This window comes from Amia ocellicauda, chromosome 4, assembly GCF_036373705.1.
Source record: "Amia ocellicauda isolate fAmiCal2 chromosome 4, fAmiCal2.hap1, whole genome shotgun sequence".
Lineage (NCBI taxonomy): Eukaryota > Metazoa > Chordata > Actinopteri > Amiiformes > Amiidae > Amia > Amia ocellicauda.
Genome location: NC_089853.1, coordinates 39861055 through 39884850, shown reverse-complemented (window position 1 = coordinate 39884850; position 23796 = coordinate 39861055). Strand labels below are relative to the sequence as shown.

Here is a 23796-nt window from a genome sequence, read left to right as displayed (position 1 = left end):
ACGCAGTAGCCGTGTTTTCCGCGATGCGCAGATGGAGACGGCAGCACCTGGAAGCTACATTTCTGATTCTGGCGTTGCTGTTGTGGCTGTATTCGTTTATGTGCCCCCTGCGCTCTTTTTAACGTATTCCAATATCCCACCAAGATTTCGGCTTTCGCCCTGCTCATAATTACTCGTCTTTAGCTTTCACAGTCTGCACCAGGTGATCTGTCTCTGCGTCGAGCAGGGTTGCAAAGGCTAGGGACTGCATTTTCTGTGGCGGTCCGTGTGCTTGTTATGCCATATGCAACTTTCTTGCAGTTCGGTTGTGAGGGGTTGTCGTGACAGGCATGTGTAGTAAAGGTGACAGGCATGTGTAGTAAAGGTGACAGGCATGTGTAGTAAAGGTGACATGCATGTGTAGTAAAGGTGACAGGCATGTGTAGTAAAGGTGACAGGCATGTGTAGTAAAGGTGACATGCATGTGTAGTAAAGGTGACAGGCATGTGTAGTAAAGGTGACAGGCATGTCCTGCGGCGCGAGGGGCTCGTGCTCGTGCTCGTGCTTCGCTGTCGCGAGGAGGAAACAGCTCGACCTGTTACTGCGCCTGTGCGTGTGACTCGGGCTGCCTGCTCGAACCGCGAGCATTAACACGCATGCTACGTACGAGGAGGGATGTCCTTGAATAACCCGCTCCTGCGCCGGTGAAATTACACCCATCCCCGCACCTAACAGTGCAAACCGTGGCGATAAAAACATGCACCATCTAGCCATTGTTGCAACAAATAGGCTACATTAATACATACAAATAACCGGAGACAAAGGGATTGTGAATATAAAAAACCTCATACGATTAAACACCCCCGTTCCCAATGCATCGTTGTTGTTTTTTTAATGGTGGGGGGCACAACGCATTTTGGCTATATCGTTTGCCTGATGCCAGCTGTTCTTTGTTGTGCAGTGTGGTGCGGTTGTGCGTGATGCTGCTCTGCGCAGTTTTGCGTCTGGCGAGCGTGGGTCAAAGGTCAGCGCGTGGAACCGGGGTGCAGCAGCGCGCGGGAGGAGCAGTGTTACCAGCGTAACCATGGAAATGACCAGGCCTGGATAAACCCAGCAAATTGCACGCGCAGCCCATTACACGCCTGGCTGTGCGGAGAGAAAGCAAGAAAGAAACGGATGTGATATGGGTCTGTGTAGCCACTGTAGGCCGCTCTCCTGCCCGTGGGCGCTGGCTGATGTTGGCCTCTCTGTGTCAGCCAGCGGGGCTGCAGTGCTCAATGGCACATTAGATTAGCGTGGACTGGGACTAATTGATACAAATCCAGCTGCTGAGCCCTCCCTGGGGAGGAACGGCCTCCTGAGCTGCTGCCCTGGAGGACCGACGTTACTGCATCGGAAGGGGGATGAAAAGAGGGATCTCTAAAAGTCGCATGACACCAAAGACACGTGGTTAAAGATAGAGACAAAAAAACAAACAAAAGCCTCCCGCGGTTGAAGAGATCACTATCTCTGCCGCTGCTGTTCCTGTTAAACCAGTGTTCTCACGTCTGCCGCTGGCGTCCTAGAAAAGACACCCAGTGGGTCCAGGCAGGAGCTCCACCACGCTGCAGCAGCAGTGAATGCACAGGGCCCTGACATATGAAAATGAGCACCTTGGCATGATTTCCATACTGAAAGCAGCCTTCCGCCAGAGATTCTAAATCAGCGATGGGAGGTTTGGCTCTGTTTCAGAGATTGGTGTTGTGTCACAGTTGTCATTGAATGTTACCAGGTCCAGGCTGCTCATTATGATATGGCAGGGCTCTGGTTTGTCATTATGGACATCATACACAACCCTTCTCTCACATCTGCCTGACCTCAGCTCTCTGGACGTACACAGGGGTCACAGCCTGTGCATGCTGACTCTCGGCACTGTACTGTACCTAGCAATCCCCTGAAGCTTTGGGAAGGTAGGCTTGCTTCTCTGCCCGTCTCATCCATCACCAGCTTCTTCAGAAGATCACACATCCCCAGAGCTCATTTGCACAGGCAATGAAAAGACAGTGTCAGTGGAAATGGATGTTGTCAGAGGAGCACAACAGCGGCAGAGATGTACTGATTAAAAAAAAAAAAAAAAGCAGGCTGATTTGATTGAGCAGTGGCAGAGATGCAGAAGCCAGATATGCGTTTGTGTTTGTTTGTTTCGAAAGAGCACGATACAGAATAAAAGAAATGTAAAATGCACATCACAGAAATAGCTGGAATTTGAGGACGACAAGAACAGTAGCCACCCCATGTAATTAATCCAGTGCTGAATGTGAGATAGATAATGGCAGAATAAAAGCAATACTGTGCTGTAAACGGCTCATCAATTTTCCTTTTCCCCATCCTTCTCAAACACTGGGCTCTAATGATGGAACTTAATTAATTACACCAAGCCTGTTTCAGAGGAGGCTGCTAGCTGCAAAGTCCTGTTTGCTATAATCAGTGATTTTTTCCAGTTTTTTTAAACATTTATTTTATAGGTTATTGACACATTCAAAATGTGGATAGCTTGCTGGGATGATATGTTGTAGGCGCTATTGAACACATTGTGGCAGCACTCTGACAGCAGAGGGGCTTTCCCGTCTAGATTCCGTGTGAATTCAACACCCTTTTTTGAGAAATTAACATCTTGGTTCAGTGGAAGTGGCTGAGATAGTCGAGGGCTATTCCATGACTGTTGTGACCATTGTGGCCCCTTGCTCCTGTTGTGTGCTCCCCACATGTCCTATGAGCTGTTGTATAGGAGCCAAGTGCCTCTGTCCAGCCCCCCCAGAGACGGTGTGAATCAGTGTGGATGTGACTCAAGCTGCAATAATGCCTCGAGGAAGACAGAGACTTTTGCAGCTTGTGACCATGAGCGAGACTTGAGATATTTTAGCCCTGTTTCTTTTCATGCTGTCTGGCGGGTATGGGGGTGGGGTGTAGGGGGCATGAATAAATCAGTATTGGCGGTTCACCGATATAACCTGGGATCTTTGCAAAGGCTAACCAGCTCATTCCCTGTAGTTGCGACAGTGCAGGGAGTGCTCATCTCCCAGGCGGTCTACAGCAGCACAGTGTTGGCCACGTGGCTGTGATGAAGAGGTGCTTCACTCAAGGGCACCACAGTGAGCTGTCAAAGCCTCTGACTGACTTCCTTCTTTTGGTTTGTCACATGGGCACTGCAGACATGCCCGTCTGACGCTGCGACACCATGTCCCTCTGCCTGAGATTGATGGTGGTGGTGGGGAGGAATCTCTGCTGGAGTCAGCCTCCTTCGGGGCACTCTTCTCAGCTGACATTTTTAGTTCCACTTCACGTCCATTAGCTGTATGACTTAACAGAAAAACAACATCAGAAGGGCTTTACACGAGTTTAGACTTCGAAGAGAGGGCGGAAACAAACTTTACACCATGTTCTGGATCTCCTAAGACTCCCATGTTCCCCTTAAGTGCTGGGCTATACAGGCTCAAAACTCTGATTAAACGTGTTTTCAGAACAGGAACAGTAGGAGCTGGGGCCCGCAGCCCTGGCTCTCTGCACCCCAAAGTGTTCAGCCTCTTGGACATTACAGCGGAGGTTGATGAGGAACACAGATCTCCTCTCACAGGCCTGCTGAGAGGAACGTATCTGCGCATGGGCAGAGTGTTACACTGCCTCCTTTTGGAGTTCTAGCAAAACAGACAAACAAACACCACCTGCACATCCTTAAAAGACAGCCAAGGCTGGAGTTCATAACAAACGAGAGGGAGGCCCTGAGAAGTCTCCCTGCTTCTTTTGGGGTATTGATCTCCCTTGTTCAGTCGTGAAGTCAAAGATGACCCTTGTTAAAGCATCAGAGGTTGTTTTCAAGCAAGGGGCAGCCAGCGTACCCTGGCAGTGTGTACCTGGGGGTGTCTCTGCTGGAGGGTTGAAAGTAGAAAGGCCAGTGCGGGAACATAGCAATTTGAAACCGCTGCCTGGCTTCCGAGTGACTGGACATATGAACGCGTTATCTGGGGAAATCTGCAAATTATGTAACCGGAAATCTGTTAAACTGTTGATCACAGGGAAGCGCTACTGAACTGGAAAAAAGATATATACAGATGTTAATGTCCATTAATTATGATGTGTGATTCAAAAAGTGTTAACAGTGCATACTGAGGAATTTAGGATGACTGCGTAACCTCGTCATATTTCTCCTTAGACTCCAAGTGAATTTGTTACGTAATAAAATACATCTGTGTTAGTCATGCTTACATGGTTTATTATGGACTATATATAGGCATACTTACATACACTTGATTTCCATAATTTCTAATTTGATTTTAACGATTGCATGCACAGGCTTCGGATGGAGTTAATATGATCTTAAGAATAACTGATGTAACACATAAGGAAATCTCAGACTTACGATTTAAAAACACACACGCGCACACACAGACATACACACATATATATATATATATATATATATATATATATATATATATATATATATATATAAATAATTTCATTGGCTCAAACCAGAGAGAGTTTTTCTTTTCCTTTTTTACTTTTCTAAGCTGTAGGAGATTAAACACTGCTGTGAATAAGCCCTGTCTCTCTCCAGCATCCACCCTGTGCAGTGACCAGGCTGCTACAGGTGCTGTGTGGTGTGTATTGATTTGTACCGACCTGCAGTCTGAGTTTAGCACTGCAATTCAATGTTTCCTAGTTCAAGGTGCTCTTGGGGCCCCTCTCCATGTGTGGGGGGCAGGAGGTGGGGGTTACTCAGTGTAAGAGAAAGGTGAGATGGGATGCATGGTCTCTGGCAGGCAGGGCAGCTGGGCTGTGTCTCAGTCATCCGCTCAGGTTTCTGCAGCAGCAGGTGTGGAGGAGGGCAGTACAGGTTCGGTGTTGTAGCCACACTGCCCCCTTCCTGTAACTGTGCAGAGAAGGCCTGGCTGCCTAAGATGTAGTATAGAGACACAAATCCTTCAATAAATGTTTTTGTTTTATTTGTGCATCTACGGTGGAGTAGTATTTTGTATATTTGTGTTTGTGTGTGTGTGTGTGTGTGTGTGTGTGTGTGTGTGGGAGGGAGGGAGGGAAGTGTAACACAACAATGGAACAAGTCTTTGTTTAGTTTGAATTTCACCAAAACCTAATAGAGATAAAATAGAGAGAAGGGCTGCCTATCAGGCTGTCTGCCTCCCGTTACTCCCCCACCCCAACATCTCCCCCGCAACTGTGTGCGTCCTCAGATCGTACAGATTGCATTTCAGATGTGACATATGGGAGAATTTACTAAATGGGGGGATGATTTGAAGCTCACTTAACTAGAATATTTTTTCCTGTCAAAAAGCGTTATTTTTTTTCCTTAATGCTGTCCTGGGAGGGGGGTGAGATGTTGACGAAACAATATCGAGGCAATTCAGAGCAAAACACTCGCACTCGTGGTCGCAAATGCACCTACCTGGTTTTCTTTTTTATTGTGTTGCTAAGCAGACTACCACTCTTCACGTGGTTTTTTGATTTTTGGCGATGTAAGCCAGTTCTTAAGAGATTAAAATGATGCCCGTGCTGATCCACCCCCCCTACTTCATCTAATTTGTGCAACAGCCAGAATGAGCGAGCAATACAAAGCCAACACAAACATGATCATTTTTTACTTCAGCCACAGACTGCCTGAACATTTCGACACTACTTCAGACCGCGGCTAATCTCCCATCTCGCTGCAGCCCGTCTGCCTCACAGCTCTCTGCCCGTCCTCCTTATTACTGAGAGCAGAGTAGTTTCACAGGCTCATCTGCTTTAACCATGCGTTTGTGGTGGCCGTGCTTCTGTAGAGCATGAACTCAACTAATAATTCATTTCTAAACAGCCTGCAGTGTTATTTTTTCTGTTGACCAGGGGAGGGTGTATGTGTGTATGGGGGGTATTCCTTAAAGTGGGCTCCAGACTTCATAGTCACAGTCTATCTGCATCTCCTCTGCTCTTCTTCCTTCTGCTTTGCCCCTCCAGCCTGTTTTTAAAGGCGTTTTACTGCTTTAGAAATGGCACATGTTAAGCAGCATAAAAAAAACAGAGAAAGACATGGAGCGACGGATGCCGTGTCAGTGCCTGGAGTGCCTTGGGACGGGCGTCTTGCCACCCCATGCTGGTGAAAGGAATTGGAAAGGCCAGAGCAGCAGGTAACCGCAATTACCACAGAGCCCTGGGGAAAGGCAAGACGGGGCGAACAGTTCATGGGTTCAATAATCAGGCAACACCCGGGGGCGGGGGCGGGGGGGGAGTGTGTGAGAGTGGGAAAGTGTGAGGGTGCGTTAACTCTGCATCCTGACCGCTCTACCTCTCAGTCACATCTTCTCCATCTCCTTGGTTACCTTAGTGACGATGACAGGAGTTTAATCGAGTGCACAGATGTTAAGCCGGAGATCCTATTCTGACCCACTCTCTCTATCGTCTGTAGAATTATCTGTACATGAAAAAAAAATGGGTATATGTCTGTGTGTGTGTGTGTATGCATGCCTATGTGTGTGTGTGTCCTCAGTCAACTGCATTGCAAAGCTCCTCCTCGGCCATCAGATATCAGGATACTCTACAGGAGAGGACAATACCTATCACTCACTTACCTGGCAAGCACATGGCCTAGCCAGTTTTTCCTGTTTGAGCCCTGAGCCTATTTCAAAGGTGTACTGTTTTGTTTTTTTTCCCCACCAGGGTATTTTCACCAAGACATTAGCGTTCTTATAACAAAAACCCCTTTCATCTAATTATGTAGTATTTTAATTGTATCTTTGCTTACAGAAGGAGTTCACTGGCAAGAGTGTGAGGTACCAAACCATATACAGCCTCCTCTGTTTCCCTCACATGCAGTGCGCTCCAGCTTACGAAGAAGAAGATTGTGCCTTGAGAAGGGAACCAATCCAGGACACAGTGTTATTAGAGTAACATAAGAGAGAGATTTCTGCTCTTTTGGCACCATGAGGCGCCGCAGTCATTAAGCATATAGTTGTTCGCTCTGACTAATAGGGTAGAAGGTGTAAGTGCGCTCATGAATCAAACCCTCGACATCGGTAGCTGTTCACAGACTTTTTATTTCATTTCTCGCATTGATAGTAAGCGGATCTGACTTAATGAGCTGAAACTTGCTGTGCAGAGCAATAAGACCCGGCAGTGCTGTGCGCGCTGGGAGAGTAAGTCAGGGACACCTGTCTGCTTTGAAGGGATATCATTTAGCTTTGCTCAGAGCTCCAATAGCTGGTTTTGTGATCCATTAAAGGTGGCAGTCACATAAAAACAAGTGCACAGTCCCTTTATTTACGTTTCTGTTCCCTGTGAGAGGCTGTGACTGTGAGTTATGAATCATTCGTTTTGAAGATTATTATTATTATTATCATTATTTTAAAGATGCGATCAATGCTGGCCTGCTCTTGCTCTCAGACTGCGGGACCTCGGCCGGAGGCTCCACCCCTCCAAACAGGCAGTTGTTCTGCTGTCCCGAGCATCGGCCACCACTGCACTCAGACTCTGGGCTCCTCCCATGGTGGACGGCTGTCGTTAGCAAGATGTCCCCGGGGCGCTGTGAGGAAAGCGAGTGGGTCTGAACCTTCGCTGCCCCTGCTGCAGAGAGGCCGGAGGCAGGCCCAGTCCGGTGTGGGATCTGTTTGTTAACTGGACCATCCCAGACGGGCCACTCCCTCTCTCTCTCTGAACCTCCTGTGACCCTTGGGGGTTTAGGGAGCCGTGGAATCGGAGGCAGCCTCGAGGCAACGCTGCAAACCAGGTCCTAGTCTAATGGATTGTGTGCCCGCCCTGAGGGCTGAGGGATAGGTTGTTTGATGATTTGACTCAATGAAATATTCATACGTGCCCCCATTTAACAAGCATACGCTGCTCCTCTGGTGGGCCATCGTCCTGTCCTTTGTGCTCTTCCCCCAGCGTGTCATTTCATGCTGCCCAGGTTGTATTGTTATATTGTTGTGTATATAGTGTAATGTAGGTAAAACGATGTTGGTGGTGTGGCTTGGATCTCAGCTCGGCCACAGGTGTGCACGGCTCATGTGGGCGGTCGGCCTCAGTCTCTCCAGGCGAAGGGTTTCAGGGTAGAATAGGTTTCACGTCATCTGGTGTCAGGAGGAGGAGAAGTGGACACCCCTCCCACACTCCCTGTGTGTTTCTTCCTGCTGTCATTTAGCCTACCTTCTGTAAGCAGAGATGAACAATGCAGATGTAATTCTATTCTATAGATGTAATTATCTATTTGTATATTTCTCGGTGTAGAAGCAGAATGATGCAAGAAAGAACAATGCTAAATATGATCTGGCAATGGGTTCTCATAGATCACAGCAAAAAAATGATATATGCGTTTGTGTGTGTGTGTGTGTGTGTGTGTGTGTATATGAATATATATATAAAAAGAAATGCATATTGATTTTGAAATTGATTGCTTTCTCTCTCCAGCGGCCCTCATGCTAATGGTGTGTCTGCCTGTCTGTGGGCCGTCTAATATTCTGCATTCCATGGCAATATCATACAAATAATTTCCTCCTGCCTCTGCTCATTAGAGGCTCGACGTGCACTCCCAGAGCTGAGAATTGCCACCTGGTTCCACTTTGCATTTTAACGCGCCGAGGTTGCCGGCACTGTCTCTGGAGCGGCCCGTTCTTTGTTGCGTGCTGAGTCCTGGGCGTTCTGGAGCTCTGTGTAGGAATGCCGGTCCTCTGGGCTCACAAGGAGGTGGCCGCACTGCACCTGCAACGTCTCCTTCTGAAGAGCCGCATTTCATGCCTCAGATCCACACTCTGATCATGACATTGTGTGCGACACTCCAGCTCCTGCTTTGCCCAAGATAAGTTTTAATTAGGGATATAGATAGTGGTAGGAGTGCTCTAAGGGCAACATTTGGGTTGTTTGAACAGCATTATTTTGAGTCTTTTAGCAAAATTGTGCCTTTAAATGAATTTAAGTGATACAATAAGGATTAGGGCCTTGTAATGGTGACGAATGCAGTGTGGCAGGATAGGGACACGAGTGACGTGATTCTTACGTGGCATATTAGATGCATGTTTATGTTTTCTAGTAAAATAATCCTGCGTTTAGCTGCCAAAAAATAAAAACGGAACATACAAGATTCAAAATATAAAAGTGACACCATATGTAAATGTGTTGGTTGTACATCTGTAAATAAACCACTCCGTTTTACTGCACTGACTTCCCTTCAGAGACCTGCAGTCTAAGCTCTTCTGGCCAGGTGCCGGGAGCAAGCTGTATTACCACACAATCACACCTTGTGTCAACATGTCTGCTGTGTTCCTGAGCTGTTGTTCACCCAGTTTGCTCCATGGTAGTGTGGAGAGAGGCTCTGGGGCAGTTTGAGCAGCCAGAGGGCGTGAGACTCAGGGAGGCGGCAGCAACCCCGCAGGAGAGAGAGGCACAGACTCACGTCACTAGATAAACACCCCAGAGTGTGGGAACCAACACAACTCCCCACTGCAGGACTCCTCAACACATGTCACCCCACCCCCTCCAAAACTGTAGTGTGATCTACATTAGGAGGCTGGCCGCTTCACTTGGAATCGGACAGGATTGTGTGGGAGAGATGTCCCGGAGAGGGCAGGCCAGTGAGATGGCCTGGATAGTATTGAAGTGATGTACTGTGTTGGCCATGTGTCCCACCGCTGCTGTCATTACCCTGGTGCATATGCATTGCTGCGTAGCATAGCCAAGGGTGAGCAGAGTCCATTAAATTTCAATGGAAAAAGCATTGCATCATTAGTGTGGAAGAATACAGAAATGAACTACTATAACTTAGGCAGTTTCACACAGTATTCACCACGGCAAAAATGCTTTTATTGTTGGATATCAGTCAAGCTTTCTCAGACACACACACACACACACACACACACACACACACACACACAATATACAAATATACATCATTATGGACAAGTCACTCAGCATATATAATGGGAGAAATGCTTTGGTGCAGGTCTGAGTCAGTGTGTGTGTGTCTGCATGTGAGTGAGTGTTTCTGTGTTTGTGTGTGTTGTTTGTGTTTTATTATATCTCTGCCCCAGGGTTTATCTAATGAGGATATTAACTGCCTATGTTCTCAAGCTCCGTTGCGCAGAGCAAACTCATCTTCTCTCCTTTCCCTTTTTCTCATCAGAAGTTGCTAAATGTGCTGTGTCAGTGTGTGGGTCTATGATAGAGAGGGCGAGAGAGGGAGAGATCTTGATAGGAGAAACAGGAAGATGTTTCCATGGAAACCAAGATTGCAAGGGAAGTTGATTTTTGAATTTCAAGCTGAAGAACACAAAGGAAGCAATTTGGGGGTTTGACTTATTGGATTGAAAATATGTCCCTGTGTGTGTGTGTGTCTGTCTCTGTCTAGATCTTTATTCTCCTGAGGCTGATTTTCTCAGTCATATCTAAGCACTAAACTCCTTGGTATCTTTCATGCTGAAATTGCAAGCTCAATAATAATACATTACTGAGGCACTTCAGTGAAAGTCACATCCAGAAATGCCCGCTGCCACTGGACCCTGGCCTGGCCTGAAGTCCCTTCCAGTGAAGTTCAGCTCAACAGCCCTTTGCTGGAGCCGTCTCTGATGGTTTCATGAGTTGCAACCAACTCCCACACCCAAAAACAGAGCTGGAAAACAGGCAAAATGCAAAGAATGCAAATCCAGAATACTGATGATAAAGAAAAAGGTTTTAAAAAGATGTCTAAACCTCGATTATTTTTTGTACAATTATTACCCATTTACACAGCTGAGTTTTCACTGGAGAAATCTTAGTTAAGTACATTTTTCATGGGTATAACAGCAGTGTCCTTCCCTTGGGACTGAGCCCAGAGCCCAGAGCCCAAATGCCCTTGATGTGATTTTATCAGGACCTGTTCCTGACACTTGACGGCCTGAACGAGTCTCCTCCAGTTTGCAGCACACAGCACACCTTCTCTGCTTACCTGCCTGCATATATATCTTCCTGTGTGTAGACACATGTGCCAGCTTTTGTAACAGTCGTGCAGAACTCCACCTTATTTCCCTGGAGAAGTATAGATTGGCCTGTTGCTGTGATTCTGTGCAGCCCTCCACCGCATGTCCTCAGGGCTTCCATGCACAACCTTCCTCTGATGCCTTAAGTACAACATTCATTGTTAATTACCAGCTTGGGAACAGCCGTTCAGCTGTTGGGAAGAGAATTTAATCTAATTTATGTCAGCCTATATATATATATATATATATATATATATTTTTTAAACCACAACAAAAAAGTATGTTGTTTATTGAACACTGCACAACCTTTATTCGCTTATAATACTGAAATACCAGGACTGTGCTCTAGTGTAGTTGAAGATGCTTGCCCCCCTCCTGCTCTAGCTGGTGTGTCCTGCTTGTAAGCGGGCAGCAATTGTTCAGCTTTGACATGACTCGGCACTCTACAGCTATGGAGCTTCAGCCCGGGGTAAGATTCAGTTATGTATTGGTTATGTAAAGTTTATTTTTAGCACTTTTAAAAATAAATATATAAATAAAACCATGTTTGTGCTTGTAGACCTTGATGGGGGAATATGATGTCTGTGCTGTGTCTGAGGGTGACCTTGAATTTCCTGCTTCAGAAGTTCAGTGGTTTGTGTGTGAACTTGAACGCTGACAGCCACGAACCTACCCCTAGTGCGCTGTTTGAACAGAATGGGAGAGAGTCCTCTGTAAGCATGATTTAGCCCCAGTCTTTGTGCCAGGGGATCCGATACAAGCTCAATTTCTCTTTTACGGTTCTGATTCCGTATTCCACAACGTGGCCCGACGCTCCTGTAAACGTGATGCTGGGCCTGTAAAAAGCTTCAGGCCTTCAGTCCTTCAGATGAAAAATGTTGAATCTGTATTTGTTCCTGAAGTTTGCAAGGAAAAGGACCCGAAATTAGCTACCATTTAACTTGCAGGAATTCCCTGAATCAAACACTACCTGAGTCACTGTCCCAATGGCTGGGTCTTACCTCCGTATTTATCTCCAGTTCAGGGATTCTGGGGCCTCTTGAAGGCCACTGTATAGTATTTAGGGGAAGAGGAGACCGGGGGAAGGGGAATAAGGCTACCAGGTCTCTGTGAGAAACATGAAAAAGTGCCTTAGGCTTAGCCTCCTTGCTGCATGCTCTTTTGTTTTTGAGCAGATAATCAATCCCAGAATAAGAACCCATTAGGTCAGCTGCAACTTCTGTGCAAGAGCAGTTTCTCAATACAGCACCAAAGATAGGACCCCCGTCTTAGGACAAGGGCTCATACTGAGGCTCAGTTCTCTCTCTCATGGGGCCGGTTTGTAGGACATACCAGCTACAGCCATTTCTAGGTCTTTGTACTGTGTCTGTGTGTGCGGATCCCTGACTCAATCCTTAACAAAGAAAAGTTCCAGCAGAGTCTCGTTTTTGAAGATGCCTTCCAAAAATGATCTGGGGGGAGATTTGTGCCCCCCTAGTCACACACATTACTTTTCTTTTCAGTGCATCTCTGAGGTTCAGAGACGCAACACATTTTTTTATAAAATGGGAAAGCACATTTAATTCAAGCATGATCTGAGCAACACCCTCACAGTGAAGGTGAAGGGATTTGCAAAGAGAAAGAAGGCAAATTATGCAATATTGATCATATTTAATTAAATGCATACATTCCAAATAAGTACTTTTCACTGCATGATGATTTCTTTCCTTTTAAGCTGAGGGAAAAACCTTTCTTGGGTGTATGCATAGAGGGAGTACACCAGCTTGCAGTGACCGTAGCAGGGTTCGTTTATTTGCTGTGAGCATGCTTGGCTTGGCTTCATTGCAGTAGCATGCAAGTGGATGCTCTTGCTTGCAGTCTGCAGTTCCTGTTCTTCAGAGGCTATTTAGAAGCTTGGTTTGGTTCTTACTTGTAACTGTGCGGCAGCTTCGAATGACTGATTGCTTCCTGATTACATGACTTGTCAGTCTGAAATAATCACTCCAGAGTGATATATATATATATATATATATATATATATATATATATATATAATTTATTTGAAGTGCCCAGGAAGATATAAAAGGCAAATAAAATAAAGTCTGCAGTGAAATGAGTAGATTTTATCCCATTTTGTGTGGTGGCGTGAAGAGCGCCTGAAACGTTGCTTAAAAAACTTTAGGTCGCAAATGCAGCCCAGGTTATCTGAGAGAGACCATACTCAAAGGGGGAGGGGCTTATGTGGTTATCTTTCAACACAACGCTGAACAGGGAGCAGGGCAACACTGCTTGAGAGACGGAGTACAGTGGCCTATAGCAGCTTTGGTAGATAACGTCCATTCACGGATGCCATGGTAACATCATAGGCTCCTCCCACTTTGGGTAGTATCCTCAATTCAAAAGATAACATAAGTATCTAATTTAAGAAGAGCCCAGGAGGCCTGGCACAATATTGTGTTAATCGCCCACCTTTAAAAATATAAACATGAATTTGCAGGCTTTACTTGTACGGCAGTGCTTGCACATTGCTTCAGCCTGTGGTAAAACATGCACTCAATGGGCCTTACACTAACACATTAATGAGCAGACTGAGAGTCAGTATAGTTATCTAGATTGGGGTGTTTTGTATTTCATGCTATCAGGCTTTAGAGGTGTATTCTACCCTCCCCAGGTAAAGTGGCGCTGACCTGCAGTGACCCCGTTTTCCTGTCGGCTCAGATCAGTGAATAAAAACCCTCTGAGTGACGGCAGAGGCGAGAGAGTGACACAGAAAAGTGAGAGTGTTGGAAAACCGCATCCCTATTGTGTGTGGGGTTCCAGCTCCCAGTACACACGTTCTGGAAGTGTCTGGAGGGGCTTCTAACATCCAAGAGGATCCAAGAGGATTCTCTGCCAGACATGCTCCCTCTCCCTCCTCCTGCAATTAAATCACCCAGTAAAGTGACGCCCAGTCCATCTGTGTCTATATTACATGGAAATAAAGTATGTTTCTAAACAGAGCTTTTTAAAGATAAATACAGTTTTGCCTGTTTATTGCACTCTTGCCCCCCCCCCCCAAAAAAAGGCTTTTAGATGACACTTCATTCTAAAAATGCACCAGACAGCAATCTGTTTCGCTCTCATTGCTGGGCCCTTCAACTGAGAGATAGTTGCGCTTCATTAAGTTAATCGATTACATTCTTTTAATGAGGGGGCAGTGGAGAATGTCAGAATGTCAGATTTAAGTGGCTTTGGTTTCTAACTTCCTGTGAAACAAGGATGTAGGGATACTGTGCCTGCCTCTAATGAACAGGCCAGCTTTGACGTTCTTGTGTTTTTCCTAGCTGAGGGCAATTTTAACAACGCAGCGCTGCAAGCAAAAGTGAGGCCAAAAACATTTTGCAGCTTAAAACTCAACATGTAAATGTGCATGCACTTCTGACGAACAAGACACTTGCACTGAATTGTTTGGGTTGTTTATGTGAAATCTTGAGTGGGATGCAGCTGTGGTCAGAGCCATAATATACCCTGATATATTCATATTGCATTCCTATACATTCCAAGGTTATACCCATACAGAGCTGTTCTGTGCGTCAGTGTAGCCCTTCAAAGTGTGCTGCTGCTTCCCCCTCTTTAAATACAAACATCACACATTTTGTTTGTTTTCCTGATACCTTCAGCTGAAAGGCAGCGAACCTTTCGTGCCAGGAAGCTGAAAGCTGTAGAGTAGAGGTTAAAAAAAAAAAAAAAAAAGCTTGAGCTGTATACTGACTGTACAGATTCACAGCACTGGTAAAGCTTCCTCATAGACCGTTCTGTTGTTGTTGAGAAAATTAAAAGGGACAGGGATTGCCCTTACAAGGGTGTACAGTGGTTGGCACGGTGCTAAACATGCGTCCCCTCCTCTTTAATCTCATGTTTAGCTCACACCACATGATCAACACATTTAAAACCAGGAAATACTGTGGCAAACTTTTTTTTTTTTTTTTTTTTATAAATGAGGCCATGCTTGTCTGTGTACCTGTGTGTGTGTGTGTGTGAGGTTGTATCCGAGACAGCCGTTAACCTCACCCGGCCACAGCATCGTCCTAGAAGTAAAATAACATTCGATCTGGGTGGGCGTCTGTCTGAATTCCAGTCAGGTCGTACATTTCAAAGCCGAGGAAAAAAGGATCTAATTTGGGATGCCTCAGGCCAGACTGACAGTGTGCCGGATAATCTCTATCACTTTATCGTGCTGGTTTCCTCTCTGGCCCATCTGGAGAGCTTGATTTATTGCAGGCAGCTATTGATTGGCCTCCGGCAATGTCTATGGTCCTAGAGCGAGGGGAGGAACCGAAGTGTGCTGTAAACACTGACAGCTTTGCACAGGAAGTGGACAAAAAGGCAAGGAAGGGCAGTAGAGCCACATTAGCCAAAGTCCCTGGGGCACAGAGGGAGGGACTCCGCCTCTGTTCAGGGTGTGTTTCATAGGGTCTAGTGCCATCCTGTGCCGTGGCCTCATAGTGTGAACTGGTGTGACATGGCAGCATGTCTTATAGGTAGACAGGCATGTCTTATACTGGTAGACAGACACACACACTGGTAGATGGACAGACACACACAGACACACACACACACACTGGTAGACTTTCACACTTGTCAAGACACATGCTGCTCACTCCAGTTTGTGCACAGCTCGGTCATGAGGTGTCACTGCATGTCAGAAGTGAAGAATACAATATTTGAGTTGTTCATTAAAACATATATACCAGTCCAGAGCAGCATGTGTCTTGACAAGTGTGAAAGTCTACCAGTGTGTGTGTGTGTGTGTGTGTGTGTGTGTCTGTGTGTGTCTGTGTGTGTCTGTCCGTCTACCAGTGTGTGTGTCTGTCTACCAGTGTGTCTCTATCAGCATGTGTAAATTCCCCTGTTACCAAATGAAAGGCTGTTGAAATGTGGTGCAATTCAAGCTATAACATTGCTGTTTATAAAGTGCAGGAGATGGAGTAACACACAAGCAGAAGCAGAAGGAGAAGAGGAGGCACTGTTGTTCTTGGTTGGGACATCTGGGGACAGACGTTTCATTTGAAAAAATAAAAATAAAAGTAGCTGAGGGGGTTTTAGGCTTTTCCTGTGTGGTGGTTATTCAGCATGTGGGGAAGTGACTGAAAGGCCACTTTAATTTGCTTAACCAAATAAGGATCCCATATCACACACCAGTGTGTACCGAGGGGCATGTTGCCAGTTTCAAGACTCTTACACTTCCCGTTTATTTTGTAATATTTTGTAATTTTTGTATCTCACTGGCTTCCTGTATGGTTTACCCCGCCCTTTAAAAGTTTTTGAACACAGATTTTGTATTTGTGAAACAAAAGACAAAGTAATTGTTGGCAATGGATTCTGCTGCAGCTAGCCAGTTCCCAGCCCCCAATCCCAGTAATGGAGTGCGGGGTGCGTGTGCTGAGGTGTACTCTTCTTGGCTATGGGTTTTACATTAATTTCAATAGCAGGGTGATACCCTTTTAGCCCTAGCTATGCTGTGCTGTGTTGTGTTGTGCTGTACTTGTACTGGGGAATTGAACTGTTTCTGGCCCTGTAGCTCCTGTACAGATCCTCCCCTCTCTCACTCTCCTCCCCCCACAGTCCTGCTCTCTTCCTTGATGTGCATCACCCTGACCTCCACTCCACAGCCTGTCACAGGAGAAACAAAAATCGGAACAAGAAATAAATGGCAGCGATGTTCCTTTCCGAATAATGACAACAACTGAGGTTTTCAAAGCTGTGGCTTTCTGTTTTGCTGCCTAGTAACCAAACAATCGGACTGTCCATGCGTCTAAAAGGAAAGTTGTAATAAGAATGGAAACTGTTAAACAGCCCAATCCCCATCATTGCTGGGGATTTAAAATCCTGCCGTTCATGAAAGGGTGTCAGCTGTGTGGGAGCTGTAAAAGAAAAACAAAACAAATTGCGATTGCTGCTCAGGTATAATTCAGCACTGCAGGATCCAATCAGAACGTGGAACCATGCGTAGAGTTACTGTAGCAGCAGAGAAGCAATTTTGTACGTGCTTTGTCCTCTCTAAGCATCCTGATGCAAAGAAACATTGAGAATTGAGTACTGAGCCAACAATATGCTGTGGAACTAAAAAAAAAAAAGGTTTTAAATGCACAGGAAATTAAATAATGTGACTTGTGTTATTTCAGTTATGTGCAATAAAAACACAGACAGTGTGAGGGCAAGGAGACACTGGAAATGCAGGAAATAAAAGATCAGATTCAATACAAATAGAAATAAAACATTTTAGAGATCAGGGGTCTGCGCATCTGCAAGAAAAGGATGTTCAAAGGAAGATGCCCACTTGAATCACATGTCCTACTGGCCCAAGTTCGCTTAACCTGTCTACAGTCTGCGAAGAACTATTGTGACATTCTTTGGTGATGTCAGCAACTCTGTGCATCAGGTTTGGGGTGTAATCTCCCGGACGAGCTTCTTCTTTGATCTGACTAGATAATCATTACATTTCCCTTAAGTTAGACTTAAACAATTTTGATTAATATCTATCTCCTTGTGGTTTTCTCTTCCCCTCAAACCACAGAGGGAACTCTAGCGAACAATCTGGCCTCCCTTGTATCACGTAGCCAATTCTGCACTTTACTGAACTGCCTTGGGCCCACAGTCCAGTCCAGCAGTGCAGCCAGCCGGTTGAGAGGCAGACGGCTGACCTTCTGTTTGCAGGGCCACAGGGATAAACCATCGCCATTCTTTTCCTGGGTGCAGACGTACAGACTTTTTTTGTGAAGTGGGGGTGCGGGGGTTTGTTTTTTATTTCTGTCTTCTTTAAAAATGAAAAATAGGAAGGAATAATAATGTCATCACTGAAGCAAAGTTGGATATCTCTGTAAATACATCTCTGTCTGTGTGTGTGTGTTTTGTAGGCACTGGACTTGGACCGGACGGTTCTACAGAAGATGAAGAAAGCAGCCAAAGCCAACCACGCCTCAGGACAAGGTACAACCATCAAAATCATTTCCTGCTGCTCTTTTCAGGCGCTTGACAGGTTTAGCCTTGCAGCCTCAACAATAGCAGGAGACACAACAACTTCTCCCGTGGTGTTTTATTGTGCCGTACAGCTATTACAAGATGATGTGCATGTGTGGGTATGTATGTGTGTGTGGAAGCAGCTGGAGAATAATTTAAATCTCAAATGCGGATGTGATCTGAAAACCAAGCAAAGATAAAGTAAACTGAAGCTTTGTTTACTGTATAGAAGAGTATGTAACTTGGGCTCGGGTTCAACTCCAGTTTGACAACAGCCAACAAGGCTGTGGGCAGTGGGGATGTTGGTATGGGAGACTAATAACAAGCTTTATGGTTGGGAGATCCCTGGGCCGAGTGGGGCTGTGTCACCGTGCTGAGTGGGGTTATGTCACCGTGCTGACAGGTATTACAGGTAAATGAAAATAAATGTTTTTTTACCTAAAACGTGACATTTTATTCCCCCTAGACCACATCTCACATCTGGAGTCATACATCAATTCTATGGAGAAGCTGGCTGTGAATTTCAAAAACAACGGAGAACAGGATGTGGCATCGGCATTCAACAAGTTTGCAGAGTATTCCAAAGAGCTGCTCACACCAATGAAGAATGTGGTGAGCAGGAGCACATGCGTGACTTGTGTCATGTGTATGTATGTGTCTGTATGTGTCAGTGAGGGTGAGCGAATCAATCAATTCTCGCTTTAATACTGGGTGCCAGGAGTGGATAGTTACAAATTAAAATCCGGAGTGACTGGAACAAAGGATCTGCAATTTGTGTGTCCTAAAGAAGGGGAACATTAACACTTGGATAGAGACGACCTGGAGTACCAACCAGGGAGAGCGCATGCATTGACTTGATATTTTCAAATGACCAAGACAGAGTCAGAGGGACACTAGTTAGAGAACCAATGGCAAACTGTGATCACAATATGGTTAGCTTTGAGGCATTCTTTCAAAAAACAAGGACCAAGTCTAAAACAATGGTCTACAATTTCAGAAAAGCAAAACTTGAAGGTATGAGGCGGCACTTAGAAGAGGTAGACTGGAGCACACTGGATACAGATTCAGTTGAAAATGGATGGTTATATTTTAAGAATATACTACTTGAGGCTCAGGAGAAATTTCTACCAAAACTTAGCAAAGTGAGGACCAAAAAACAGTGGCCAAAATGGTTTAATAGAGGTATGCAAAAAAATATAAAGAGAAAGAAAATGTTGCATTGCGCATACAAAAGGGATGGAGACAAAACAAAATACATAGAATATGTTGAGCTGCAAAGAGATCTTAAGAAAGGGATCAGGAATGCAAAGAGGGAAATAGAAAGAAACATAGCTCTTGGAGCTAAAACTAATGCAAAGCAAGAGGACAATAAGGGAGGAAGTGAAACAGATAAAGGGCAAAAATTGAAGTGTCTTGGAAAACAAACAAGATGTGGCAAATGTTCTAAATGAGTACTTCACAGAGGTTTTTACAAAATAAAAGACAGATAACATGCCACAGGTTAACAATCAGTCCAGGCAATCCCTAAGAGAGATCAGGATAAATGAGGAGGAGGTACTAAAGGGACTAGCAGAATTAAAAACCAACAAATCACCTGGGCCAGATGGGATATTTCCAACAGTACATAAAGAAATGAGGGAAATTATTTATAGCCCACTAAGTCAAATATTCCAAATGACACTTAGAACAGGGGATGTGCCCACTGACTGGAAGATGGCAAATGTCAAACCAATCCACAAGAAAGAGGACAAAACTGAGCCAGGAAATTACAGACCAATCAGCCTCACCTGCATCACCTGTAAAATGTTGGAAAAAATGATTAGACGGAACGTAGAGGAGCAACTTAATGAAAACCATATTCTTGGAGATAGTCAACATGGGTTTAGATGAGGCAGATCATGTCTTACTAATTTATTAGAATTTTTTGAACTGCAGCTGTAGATCATGTGAAAGCATATGATATGATATACTTAGATTTTCAAAAAGCTTTTGATAAGGTTCCACACCAAAGACTGATCCTCAAATTGGAAGCTGTAGGCATTCAGGGTAATGTAAGTAGATGGATTATGAACTGGTTGATGTATAGGAAACAGAGGGTGTCGATTAGAGGAGTCGCTTCTAACTGGAGTGAGGTTGTTAGTGGAGATCCACAGGGATCAGTACTAGGGCCTTTGCTTTTTCTAATCTATATTAATGATCTGGACTCTGGGATAGTTAGCAAACTTGTCAAATTTGCAGATGATACTAAAATAGGTGGCTCGGCAGATACAATCTCGGCAGCACAGGCTATTCAAAGAGACTTGGATAACATTCAGTTGTGGGCCGACACCTGGCAGATGAAATTCAATGTGGACAAGTGCAAGGTAGTACATGCAGGTAACAAAAATGTCCACTATAATTACACTATGTGAGTAATAGAACTAGATGAAGTAACGCATGAGAAAGACCTAGGAGTCTATATGGACTCCTCACTTTCTCCATCCAAACAATGTGGGGAAGCAATAAAAAAGGCAAACACAATGCTAGGGTATATTGTCAAAAGTGTAGAAATGAGAACAAGGGCAGTGATGTTCAGACTGTACAATGCACTAGTTAGAGCTCATCTGGATACTGTGGACAGTTCTGGGCTCCACACTTCAAGAAAGATATCGCTGCTCTAGAGGCAGTTCAGAGAAGAGCAACCAGACTTATTCCAGGTCTGAAGGGAATGTCCTACTGAGAGACTGAGGAACTGAACCTTTTCACCCTGGAACAGAGGAGACTACGTGGGGACTTGATCCAAGTCTTCAAAATCATGAAAGGCATCGACCACATCAAACCAGAGGAGCTTTTCCAGATCAGCAGGGACACACGCACCCAGGGACACAAATGGAAATTGGCCTACAAGGCATTCAAAACGGAAAACAGGAGACACTTCTTCACACAGAGAGGCGTCACAATCTGAACAAACTCCCCAGCGATGTGGCTGAAGCTGAAAATTTGGGAACATTTAAAAATAGACTGGATAGTTATTAATGGACACCAAACGAGCACGATGGGTCGCATGGCCTCCTCTCGTTTGTAAACTTTCTTATGTTCTTATGTTCTTACCAATTCACATCCCAGCTAACATCTCTGTCCCTGTCCCTGTTTCTGTCATTGCTGGCACTCTGCTTAGGGTTCATGGGGGAGAGAAAGAATGATGAGGACTGTGATGTCAGAAGTGTCAGACAATTCTGCTTCTTCTCTTTCAGTTGCAGAGCATGTACCACAACATCAACTTCTTCCTGGACTCGCTGGTCAAGGGTGACCTGAAGGAGGTTAAAGGGGTAAGGTTGAAGGTCAAACTGGAAACAGCCCAGGCCCGATCACATTATTCTTCCTCAAACGCCCACCCCCTTTGTTTGTTAATTCAGTTTAATTATCAAAATGCGTCAGGCGTGCAAATGATGCCTGATGTTTGTATGCATTTTGTGTTTTTAATTTAAAATTTCAGACTACTGCTATTTAATCATTTACTTTGAAGCACAGAATGAACTTGCACTTGATAATTAATACTTGCTTTTCCATAGTGGTAATTAAAATTCTTGATTAATGTACACATTTATTTATTCTTTAATTTTTCTTTTTTTTTCAACACCATCAGCCAATGTAAAATATAATTAATTGCTGTGACCTATCCGCTTGTTGGGTCTCCAGTTATATACTGCTGCAGATGTATCTTTTAATTGCATCTGTGATTCTTCTGAATATTAGTTTAAATCAATAGCCTTGAGGGTTTCAAACATGACAACTCACTGAGACAAACTTTGTACCAGAAATGCAAAACACAGTGGCCCAAAAAACACGCCCTGCACCAAAGTAAGATCCCGAAGTGCCTGAACTATACCAGTTCAAACTGCTCCTCTCCATCCTTCCTATCCGAGTTATGAGGAGAATGTATAGGCTTCGAAAGTAAGCTAGTCCTGTAAATCCACACCTTCATAAAAAAAAAAAAAAAAAACATCTTCTTGCTCTTTTTTCCAGGATTTGAAAAAGCCCTTTGACAGAGCCTGGAAGGATTATGAAAATAAATTGTAAGTAGTCAAACTCATGTTGTACTGTTGCCAACAGGCCTGTATCTGCTCATGATTCATCAGGGACATGACATCAAAAAACAAAAATGTAGGTTATATCACGAATGCTCGTTTGACTTCGTATGCATCCAGTCCAGAACACAGCAGAGAGAGAGGGGAGGGGGACGTGATAACGGGAGGGAAAGCTTTTTAGGCCTCGTGCTTGAGCCTGTGCTTGTGGCGGCAGGGAAAGGCAAGGAGAAGCACAGGGGCACAGCGTGAACTATTGACGCCAGTGGAGGATTTCATGGTGCAGTGGGCTTTCCACACAGAACAAGCTCTGTCTCTGCAGTTAGGAGATGTTAGTGTTATGGCAACTAAAGCCACTATCGATGTCTAGAGTCCACAGTGCGTTTTAGAAGAGAGATGCTCAGTTATTGAGGTAAAGGACACTTGGTTTATTATTTGTGTTTTTTTTTGTTTGTTTGTTTGTTTTCTCTCTCTCTGCTTGGTTTTACTTCCTGTGGATTTTTAATTACAGAGGTTTAAAGTGACCAGAAAATGCCTGTGACCTGAAACGAGTGCGAACACCATCTGTGGTCACTTCCCTAAATCTCGTTTCCATTTCACCACTGTGCTTTTACAGGAACCGATAACCAGGTGGAGTCCACGAGGTCTCAGTAAAGTGATACTTTAGAAGCTGCTCATTTCTGGAATATGAATGTGTCTTTACTTTCATTTCTGCCAGATTTGGTCCAGGGTATTGCTGTGAATGAGGTCCCCTGCCTTGTAGTCTATTGGGTTCGTTTTATCCCAGTACACCGATCACTTGTTTATCAGCCAAGTAGTGCAGAAAAGTATAGGACAGGACAGAGCAGAGCCATGTTTTATTGGCTAGTACCTGAGCAACATCTCCTTCACTGTCTGTACTGTTCCCTTACCTTCTTCCCTGACCAAGAATGGACCAGCGGTGGCCTAGCCAACCTGGGGTTGAGATCATGAGAGCGATGCTGTGTGTGTGTTTGTCTCCATAGCACCAAGATCGAGAAGGAGAAGCGGGAGCTGGCCAAGCAGTACGGCATGGTGCGCACGGAGGTGAGCGGCGGTGAGATCGCCGAGGAGCTGGAGAAGGAGCGCCGCATGTTTCAGCTGCAGATGTGTGAGGTGAGCGTGGCCGAGACCAGGCTGCCACAGAGGCTGTCGTGTTCACTGTGGAGAGCAGGGCCGGCCACTGAGGTGACACAGGGGAAACGGGTTTATGTTTCATTGAGAGTCTCAAGTGGATCCTTTTGTGGAGGAACACTATAAGGACACAGAGACGGGACAGAGTATGAGTCTCCACGAGCAACATGTTTTTGAACACTGGCTATGATCACCGCAAACCTCAGTGCTGGTTCCCCATTTCGGTTGCTCAGTCAGTGCTGTTTAACCATAGGCAGGCAGGGAAAAAGTGTGCTTTCAGCTGTTCCTGCAGCTTCTTATCTTTTGATTTCTCATTTAGTTGAATTAGCAAAAATCCAGATGCTGTTTTTGTCAGATGTGCGGCCCGGTGCTAATTAATATGCCACCATCTCTTCCTGCATTTGTAAGGGATAATTAAAAAGAGTGTTGGAATGGGTTATACAATCTCACAGGAGTATATGTCTATATATATATATTTATATATATATATATATATATATATGGTATATTTGATTCTATATATATATGTATGCAGGATATTTCGAGGTTTCAATTAACTTTCAGCAGAAGGTGCAGTAAACTCTGTCCAGGGGGAAGTGGTGTGACCCTTATCTCCCTGCAGCATTGTTTCTCACTTCTGAGCCCTTGTTCTC

The 23796-nt window shown here is 44.9% G+C and overlaps 1 protein-coding gene across 1 annotated transcript in view; it reads left to right on the top strand.

The window, feature by feature from the left end:
* unm_sa1614 (un-named sa1614) overlaps positions 1-23796 on the top strand; it is a 56745-nt gene that overhangs the window by 5289 nt on the left and 27660 nt on the right. Inside the window, exons 2-6 of the mRNA XM_066702158.1 lie at positions 17825-17897; positions 18394-18539; positions 21161-21235; positions 21933-21982; positions 22996-23125. Of these exons, the coding sequence (XP_066558255.1) occupies positions 17825-17897; positions 18394-18539; positions 21161-21235; positions 21933-21982; positions 22996-23125 (474 nt within the window). The remainder of the gene's footprint in view (positions 1-17824; positions 17898-18393; positions 18540-21160; positions 21236-21932; positions 21983-22995; positions 23126-23796) is intronic.